This window comes from Poecile atricapillus, chromosome 3 (assembly GCF_030490865.1).
Source record: "Poecile atricapillus isolate bPoeAtr1 chromosome 3, bPoeAtr1.hap1, whole genome shotgun sequence".
NCBI lineage: Eukaryota > Metazoa > Chordata > Aves > Passeriformes > Paridae > Poecile > Poecile atricapillus.
This window is the reverse complement of record NC_081251.1, coordinates 99726872-99736533: the sequence shown is the minus strand read 5'-3', so window position 1 is coordinate 99736533 and position 9662 is coordinate 99726872. Positions and strand designations below refer to the sequence as shown.

Below are 9662 nucleotides of genomic sequence, written 5' to 3'. Positions count from 1 at the left end.
CCACGCAAGAGGGACTGATCTTTATTTCCAACTACATTAATTTTTGGCTCTGGTAAGCAAGTTGGCTTTTTGTGTTGCTGATACAAAGCAACCAACTTATAACAAGGTTTTGTACTTACTCTGGAGGAAATGGTGAGTAAATATAGCTGTTAAAATACAAATATGAAACAGACCTAAAAACCAACTTATCACATACACATTATAAAGGACTTCACCAAAATAATTCAGAAATTGTGCTATAGACACACATCAAACAGCATCTTAAAGAGATGTTCAACCTCTGAATATGACTGTTACTAACAAGGAGTGACTTCACATCCATCCCTGCACTCAGTACAGTTAAACTGCTCCACAGAAGCAGATTCACAGGACCAGAACTTGATTCTGGTATTCAAAATCTCAGCTGTAGCTGAATTGCCCAGGAAACAGCAAAACTGGTATGGAGGGGGCAAGGAGGAGAAAAAGAGGTAAACTGTTTTGTAAACTGAAGTTTCTTGGCATTGATACAGGCACAGACAGCTAATCACTAACTGGATTCACCTGGCATCTCTAGGACCACAACTTTAAAAAAGGCCCAGTTTATCCCTAAGCTGGCAGTAAAGCACTGCATGCTAAAATGTTGTCATCTGCTCAGATTCCTGATCCCCTCATCTTCCATCAGGATTTTCTCTGCCTTGAACAATTTAACTGCACTGTCAGTTAAACTGGGATATTCCTCACCCCAATTCTTTCAAAGAGAAAGAACTCAGTATTTCATTTGAGTACCAAAATATTAAGATTTTGTTTCCTAATATTCAGTAAAAAAAAAGAAAAAAAAATCCTTAGCTACACTTCAATTCCAGATTATTCAGTAAAAAACCTCCCAGGCTAATTACCTGTTTGTGTAGGTGCTTACAGCAGTGCTGATAGGTGAAATATAATTCTGAAGTAAGGACAAAACAAATAGTTATTTATATTGAAATGCATTTCAGTAGCAAGTTTAACAGGCTTGTTATCAAGTAGACAGAAGTGACATCTTAAGTCAGTTAAATTTCAGTTGCTCACCTTTTATATTTCTGTTGTTCTGGGTGCTCCAACACAAGTCTTCCTTAATTTTTAGTTGATAGCTACGAACTGCTTGGCATCAAAAGGATGTGATCACATTTTGTCTAGCATTAGTCTTGCCTGTGACAAGCTACTCCATTTAAATAGACTTTACTCTGCACAACCCTGGCAGACAGCATTCATTACCAAAGCCGAGCAAGTTATGAATAACGTGATTTATTCTGTAATTTTTGGCTCTCTGTTCAAGATACCAAAGCAGATAATATATCTCTATTAATCCTCTTTGGAAATCTTCAGACAAATTCACTCGTGTTTAGAGCTCACTCAAAACCTCTCGAAAGAAGTTAGCAGCAAATAAGCTCTGCAGGAGCCTTAGCATGGAGGTGAAATCTGTTCACCGCCTACGTTTTTTCTGTGGAGCTCATTTCATTATCTGCAAGAACTATCAAGAACTACACCACATAACTCGTTTCCAGACTGGTCTGCCAGTCTGTTTAAGTCCCTATGTTTAAGTCTGCCCCCTTAAACAAACTTCAGGGGAAAAATTAAAACCAGGTTTTCACAGGACAGTATTTCAGCAATAAATTTCTTCATGTGAAGTTTCATCAGCAATTGCGAGAGAATATAAAAACCCAGTAAGTTTTAAATCTGTGACCCTGTCCAAGTACTGCTTCAGTGAAGAATTGTAACAAAAATGGTACAAAAGTGATTTTTAGATTGAAGTGTATAAGTTGAAACTAATCACATGTGAACTAAGCCCTCAAAAATGCTAGAGGGTGTGACTGAAACAGAAAGGTAGCCAACCAAAAAGGGAACATCTACAAATCAAGAAACTAACCGAGTGTAAAAGGGTAAAAAAACCACAAGAAACACCCAAGAAAAATAATACCCCCAAACAGAAAAACCCAAACCATTACATTCCACCACTTGTGCCATACTAAAAAAAAAAAAACAACAAAAAAACCCCAAAAAAACCAACATGAAAAACACTTCCAAATTCAGCATTAAATTGAGTAAGAAAGGAATCTAAATTACAACAAATTGCTGCTTCTTAGCACTATAGCTTACAGAGCTCAGCTCTGCTCCAGACTCTACCTGGTACTATACTCACCAAATTCACTTTTATGTGGAGCAGACAAATTTTACACTTTTAAAAGAACCTAACATATACACTACTTCAGCCAAGGCAGTATCCCCAGTATTTCTTAGAACTGCTCCAAGGAATTAGGCCATGCACTGAAGAGAAAAAGGGGAGGGAAGGCTGACCACTTTTTAATCAATATAACCCATGTGTAATATTTAAAAATCAAGACTAAAAACAGGCATCATTTAATGTATTTTAATAGCAAACTTACAGGAACAGCACAGAAGACAGACAACATTAAAAACATGTACTTGCATGTAGGACAACTCAGTTAGAAAAGTATAGTGAATGGATGGAATCTACTGTATGATAAAAATGCTACAAACACCATTTAGTTGCCATTGATAAGAAATTTACTTGTTTAAAAAAATCCAAATGCTGGCATTGTCCAGAAAAATTTGACAGGTTTATTTATATTTTTTTTTTTATAAAGTTGTTTTGGTGAACAAGTTTCAACAATTAATGTTTTTTTTTTTGACCACATTGATTGTTTTTATGTCCCCTTGTTTATATTAAAAATCCACACACAAATGAAAATGGAAAGAAAACTTGCCAATACCCAATTCTGTCCCCTATTTTTCCACTTGCAACCATATACTTAAGGTACCTTTTAACCCCATGGAAAAAATATCTAACGTTCATTACTACCAATAACAGGAAGAAGATTTTGCTTCGAGAATGACAAACCCATCGTGGTGAGGTTTTAGGCACGCTCCCCACGTATGCGGCGCGCTAGCTGGATATCTTTTGGCATGATTGTGACACGTTTGGCATGGATAGCACACAGGTTGGTGTCTTCAAACAGGCCAACCAAGTAGGCTTCACTTGCCTCCTAGTGTGGAAGAAAAAAGGTAAGAACATTTTTACTCTCTGAGCACCAGGGAAAAAAAGTTCAGAATTAAAAGTACAGTGTAACATGGCATTAAGTGGAGGTTTTGATCTTTATCACTCACAAATATCAAAAGTTTTACATTTTCAGAAATGAAAAGCCTCCACTTTCTTATAATATTCTCTCTAAAGAAGTGTACTGCTGCCATTTGGTAAGGACATCCTCCAGAACACAACAGAATTAATACTCCCACATGATTCTCATGAGATAGGAAGGGGTTAAATTATTAACAGGTTAGTTAGTTTAGGGAATTCTATTTTCAAAGGCTGATTTACACTGTTTGAGGGCCTTGTTTGCTGCCTCTTCCACAGTAAGAGTCACTGAGCATCAGGTGAAATTGGCAGGTGGCAAGGAAAAGAACATGTACTCCTTCCTGGCACACAGCTCAGGCACTCAGCTCCTTCCACAGATACTGAAGAGGTGGCTTAACTCAAAAATTAGCAGAAAAAGGATATACTGGGAACTATTAGAAATAAGAGAACTCCTTTAGTTCAGGAACTTCTTGAACCATCAAAACCAGGACATCAGGTCCTGTCAGGGAATTGCCATCAGACACTTGTCCCATTCCTGTACTTTCTTAGTGGCTATCTGGGGACACGGCACTGGCCCCTCCTATCACAGAAGGTTCTCACATCTCACCTGAGAGAATCAGGGGCAACACAAGAACAACACTGACCACAACAGTGGTTTTCCCTGTTACTGAACAGCTGCAGACAGGACTCTGAGTTAGACAGATGTGCAGCTGGACCTAAATATTCTCCTGCCTCACGTTAAATTAGCTGCTGCTAAGCCCAGCACAGCAATGGTAATTGTTTAAACACTTTTGGGTTCATATGGAATTCTAACACCTATCAACCTCCTAGGCAGCGTCTTAGTGTGCCAGTATTGGACACAGAAACACCTGGGCTGAGAAGGTGGGAATGATGGACCTCAGTTATAGAAAGGAGGGTGAGGTCTCCCTTTCCACAATAAACTCAGGAGAACAACTTGTGTGACCCACTTCATTGCCAGGAACTCCACGAATCAACTTATCAGGTTCAAAGATCTTGTTTAAAAACATAAGATTATCCAATATGAAGAAAGAACAATATATAGTACAGCAGATGAGAACTGTGGTATTACTGAGTCATTCCATTTGCAGTAGGATATGAGACTCCCCAACTAAATTTTGTCAAATCACTACGTGGAAAGTTAAGACACCTTCATCAAATATCCATGCTGGCACAAACAACATGGTACCCAAGGAGTTATTTTTTTCTTTATTTTACTTTTTTGAGTTTATTTTTTTAAATATGGAAGCAGAACACACTAGGAATTGTATGTGACCAAGTTCTATACCAACAAGTCCTTAATGCAAAATAAGAAATGTTCAAACCAGGAGCCTTCTGCAAGTGTATTAACTACTAAATTTTAATAGGCAGTTCTACATAAAGAGACACAGATAAACCTCAGGATTTAAGAACTACCACACAGAATAACTAAAAGCAAAAGCAGCAACTCTGCAAACACACACAGACACCTTTTGAAGCTAAGCATATGCCCAAGTTTATGGGCTCTCATGGCAATCGTCTTGGCCCCTTAGCAAGTGGAAGTCATTAACTAGAAAGACCATTTTGCCTGTACATCAGACAGACTACAATTACAGATACATTCTGGAACAATCCTTCAAAAGCTAAAAGAACAGTAAAGACCTATCTTTAATTGGGAGTGTCTTTTATCACGAGAGAGAGATGTCCCCATGGTAAGAACTAAGTCTTGCGGGGGGTCCTAACTTAAGATTCAGGAATTTGGGCAAGAAAGAGCAATTAGTATTTTTCTCTCTGTATAATCTAAATAAGTTACATAACTAACATATAAAAAAAAATGTGTTTAGTATCAACTACATCATAGGAAAGCAGCTATTTCCCTAATCGTGTTTAGATGTGGTTTATTGGGCTGTTTTTCTTTAGAGGGCATTTGAGGACACCAAGACCTCCCCATCAGGGCACCCCAGGTACCGCTTTACACAATGTTCCCTCTCCAACTGCAGAGCTCAAAGGTGGAGGAAATGTGTTTTTCTTGAGCATCTTAAGCACTGTTCTAACAAATCGAGGAGCTACTAAAAAAAAAAACATATCCAAAGCACCCCGCACAAAAACGCACTCATAGGCTCTGTAAGGAGCTGCTGAGCTGTCCCTGCGCTGTTTTATCCTATGGTACCCACAGGCATTCCCAGCACCCCCGTGGGCAGGGCAAGGATGAGGCGCGCATCCCCCCCCACCGCGCGGGCCACGCCCACCGCGGCAGTCCCACCAATCAGAGGGAGCCCAAACGAACCCTGGAAACAGCCTGGCCAATGGGGGAGCGGGGCGGAGCTCCGGGGGCTCCAGGGAATCCCGGCTGGGGGGCGCTCCCGGCGCTGCCCCCGGGCCCCTCGCAAGGCTCACCTGCAAAGCACCGATGGCAGCGCTCTGGAAGCGCAGATCTGTCTTGAAGTCCTGAGCAATTTCACGCACCAGACGCTGGAAGGGGAGTTTGCGGATCAAAAGTTCGGTGGACTTTTGATAGCGCCTGATTTCACGCAGAGCCACAGTACCCGGCCTATTAAAATTAAATACAATGAAAAAAAAAATTAAAAAATAGCGTTGAAAACATATGTTGCATCACCTTAAAAACTGGGGCCCAACCTCCAGATTTAACCAAGCACCATACACTTCTCTTTCCCCTAGGAGACCCCCAGCTTTTACAATACAAAATCAGCTCTGCTGGCAAAGGGTCACTGTCTTCTCACCACCAATCTGTGCCAACTTCCTCTGGCTTCAGCAGGGATCCTCCAGGCAGACTCCCGAGGCCTGACTTCACCAAGGGAAAAGTCGGCCAACATGTGCTGTCCACCTGACACAGCTCAGTGCAGATGTGGCAAACCACAAAGCTGCCCTGAGTTCAGCTGTATCAAAGGTACCCTCCCAGCAAGAGGCCTGACAGGAACCCTGATTTTAAGGGAAAACTGGTTCTTCTCTACTGTCAACATGCACAGAACCAAAAAAAATTACTATCTCTGTTACATTGTCAGTCAAAAGTATCTAGCATATTTCCCCATGTTAGTTTTGGTGTCAGAATGACAAATCCAGATTAGCAACATATGTTTACAAACGTGATGTCTATCTGTGAAATTAGTACCACATTTATTTCCGTGGAAGCTTTAACTTTTCCTGCTCCAGCTTTGTTACTTTCCTCCCAAAATATTAATTCTGCCACACACCTAGAGCAAGAATCACAGAGTGTGTCAGGTTAGAAGGGACCACAGCGGGTCACCTGTCCCAACCTCTCTGCTCAAACAGGGTCATCCTAGAGACGGTTTGTCAGGACTGTGTCCAGATGGCTTTTGGATATCTCCAAAGAAGGAGACTCCACAACTGCTCTGGGGAATCAGTTGCAATGTTGAGTGACCTCCACAGTAAAGTCCTTCCTCATGTTCAGGTGGAATTTCCCATCCATCAGTTGCTGCCCATTGCCTCTTGTCCTGTTGCCTGGCACCACTGAGAAGAGCCTGTCTCCATTCTCTTCAGACTCCTCAATACATTAATAAATCCCCTCTCGGACTTCTAAATTAAGACCCCTATTCAAAACCCACTTCCTCCCAATCCACGTTTTCCCCAAGGAATACCTACACCTAGCCCAAAACCATCCTCCAAGCTGAAGCACGACTGCCACCGCTCTGCACCGAGCCAGGCCTGTAAAAGATCAGGACTCGGGGGCTGTGTGACAGCTCTGCCGCCGACCCCGCTCCGCTCCGGGGGTCCCGGGGCCGGGGTTCGGGACGGGCGGTGCGGGAGCCGCGGCGCATCCGCGGGTAAGCGGCTCCCTCTGGCGGCGGCTCCGCGCCCTGCAGGAGCCCGCGCCCGCCCAGCGCCGCCGCCGGATCCAGCCCCGCGAGCGGAGCGAGGAACGCGCCGGTAACAATAAACTTGGCGGCGGCGCAGCCCTGCTGCGGCCTTTAGATAACCGCGAGTACAAAATTATAAAAATTTAAAAGAACCGCCGAGCCGCTTCCGCCGCGGGGGGAGGGGTGTCGATTTTGTAGTCACCAGCACCGGAACGCCCGGAAAGGGGCTGATGACAAACGCCGGGGGTCGGTGCCGCCCTGGGAATTTCTGGTTATTTTTGCGGCTATCGAGGACCCGCGCTTGGGTTTTTTATTTTTCTGGGTTTTTTTGGGGTTTTTTTTTAGTTATTTTGCCGGCAGGCGGGCGGCCTCTGGGAGCCCGGAGGAGGCGGGGAGAAGCGCTCCCCGCCTTATCGTTCCCGCGGGGTGGGGGGGAGAAGAAGGAATATGGGGGGGGGGGGGAGGTTGGCCGGTATCGCCCCGCGGCCGCCTCTGCGCGGCGCTGCGTTACCTGTAGCGGTGCGGCTTCTTCACCCCGCCAGTGGAGGGCGCGCTCTTGCGGGCGGCTTTGGTGGCGAGCTGCTTGCGGGGCGCCTTGCCGCCGGTGGACTTGCGGGCGGTCTGCTTGGTACGGGCCATGCTCCTGCCGACGTCGCTGCCTTACACCTGCCGGGAGGAACGTGGGCAAACGGGGCAGGGGGGAGGTGGTCGCCCCGCTCGGGGTGCGCCCCCCGCGGCACCTGCCCCCGGGGCGGGCGGCAGCGCGACCCCCGTCCCGCGCAACGCGTCCCTGCCCCGCCAGCCCCGAGCGCCGAACCCGCGGCGGCCGAACGCCTCCGACGGCCAGTAAAAAAAAAAAAAAAAAAAAAAAATCAAAAAGCCAACCCACACCAAAAAAGGAAAAAATTAAATTAGAAATTAAACGCCTGCCGATCGCGGAATATTAAAATCCAGCTTTTTTTGCCCACGAATTCAATATCAAAGCGGCGGCGGCTGAAGCCGAGCGAGCCGCACGGCAGCAGGCGCGGAGAGGCGGCTGTCGCCTCCCCCCCGCCGGCCGCCCGTCACCTGCCAAGTGTTTGCAAATACCGCCCGGCAAACATCGGGGGGCTGGCACCGACCCGCCGCTCCCACCCGCCGGAAAAACCTCCTCCGAAACTGCGGAGCGGGGGCCGGAGGAGCGGCAGCCCCCGCCGGCCCTCCCCGGGCTGCCCGGCGCTCGCCGCCGCCCGCCTGCGCTCCCCGGCCCGCCGGCAACCGCAGGCAACCCGGCGTTTATCGTGCGAAAAGGAAAGGGGCCGGATAAAGTGCGAGAAAGCAACAAACTTTGTTTTCGGGGGGTTGTTTTTTGGGTGCCGTCTTTCTCTTTCTGTGTAACTGCTTCCCCAAGAGCTGCCTCGCTCCCAAGCGCCTCTCACAGGCAAACTCAGCTCCCAGAGCCAGAACAAAATGGAAACAATCACGAAACGCAGCCCTAGTCCTTTCGCAAAGGAGGAAAAAATAAATTGCAAAAAATAACGCCAAAAATATCGCCAGAAACTCCAAACCATGCGGGTGCAGATGCAGGGGGAGGCAGCGGAAAAGTTTGCACTCGAAAACCAAAAAATTGCGTTGCGTTTGGGTCGTTCCTTCGGCGAATTTCTTTCCCTTTTTATTGTTTTTTATGCAATAGGAAAAAAAATATGGTCGGTGACCAGAGAAAAGAGACAAGATGGTGAAGCTGAGCAACAACTGTGGGGAGCAGGGGAAGGAAGGCAGGAGAGTTACCCTGGGCTGGCGAGCGGCTCCTCTTTGCGACCGCTTCCCAGCCCCGATCCGGGGGATGTCGGGCTGAGGAGGCAGCTAAGGGGCTGGGGAGGCCGCTGGTGGGGGTCTGGAGCGGGGGCGAGGGGAGCAGAGGGGGGCAACGACCGCGCGAAACGGGGCCGGGGGCGCCGGCGGAGGGAGCCGCTCCGGCTGCGCCGGGAAGGCGGCGCGGCCAAGGGGAACCCGAGCCGCCACCGCCTCCCGAGCCCCCCAAAAGTTTGTGGGGAAGGTCGGGGGGCAGCGGCGGGGGGTGTCGGGGCGCGGGGGGCGGCGGGCGCGGCGCCAGACTTACCCCGTCCGCTGGGCGAGCGCGGCTGCCGTGCGGGAGGGAGGGAGGGAGGGATGGAGGGCGGGCGGGCGGGCGGGCGCAGGAGGAGCCGGAGCTGCTGCGGCTGGCGCTGGCGGCGGCTCGGAGCACAATTGAAAGATGGCTGACTGGCGAGGGCCGGCCCCGCGCGCCGGCCCCGCCCCCCGCGCGCCGGCCCCGCCCCGGCCCGCGCGCCCGCCAATGGCGCACAATGGAGGGAAGGCGCGGCCCCGCCCGCGGCCCCGCCCCCGGCCCGTGTGTACAAACACAAAAGGCACGCCGCGCGCGCCGGGGGATTCCCTGTCCCCGCGTCCCCCCGCGAGGACCGCGCTCCCACCCCCGGCGAGCCGCGAGGCTCGTCCTCGTCACCCGCAGCTGGGCTTTGGGTGGGCTCTTTCCGTGTGGCCACAGGACTAGGGGAGCGATTTCCCCCCCCCCCGTATTCGGCAGTGGTGAGGCCACGCATCGAGTGATGCGTCCAGTTCTGGGCCCCTCACTACAGGAAGGACGTGGGGATGCTGGAGCGTGTGCAGAGAAGGGCAACGGAGCTGGAGAAGGGTCGGGAACATTCATCTTACGACGAGCTGCTGAGGGAGCTGGGATGTTT

The 9662-nt window shown here is 48.6% G+C and overlaps 1 protein-coding gene across 1 annotated transcript; it reads right to left on the bottom strand.

Moving 5' to 3' along the window:
• Positions 1 to 2369: 2369 nt before the first annotated feature.
• On the bottom strand, positions 2370 to 9170 carry LOC131577205 (histone H3.3A). The gene is made up of 4 exons (XM_058834731.1): positions 9041 to 9170; positions 7454 to 7608; positions 5504 to 5657; positions 2370 to 3020 (listed from the first exon to the last, which is right to left on the bottom strand). The coding sequence occupies exons 2-4, from the start codon at positions 7579 to 7581 to the stop codon at positions 2892 to 2894; spliced, it is 411 nt and encodes a 136-aa protein (XP_058690714.1). The 5' UTR covers positions 7582 to 7608; positions 9041 to 9170; the 3' UTR covers positions 2370 to 2891.
• Positions 9171 to 9662: the final 492 nt, after the last annotated feature.

Coding starts and splice junctions, on each gene's coding strand:
- LOC131577205 (XM_058834731.1), bottom strand. CDS start 7,581: ATGGCCCGTACCAAGCAGACCGCCCGCAAGTCCACCGGCGGCAAGGCG. Junction 5,658..7,453: donor AAGAAGCCGCACCGCTACAG/GTAACGCAGCGC, acceptor TAATTTTAATAG/GCCGGGTACTGTGGCTCTGC. Junction 3,021..5,503: donor CTGCCATCGGTGCTTTGCAG/GTGAGCCTTGCG, acceptor CTTCCACACTAG/GAGGCAAGTGAAGCCTACTT.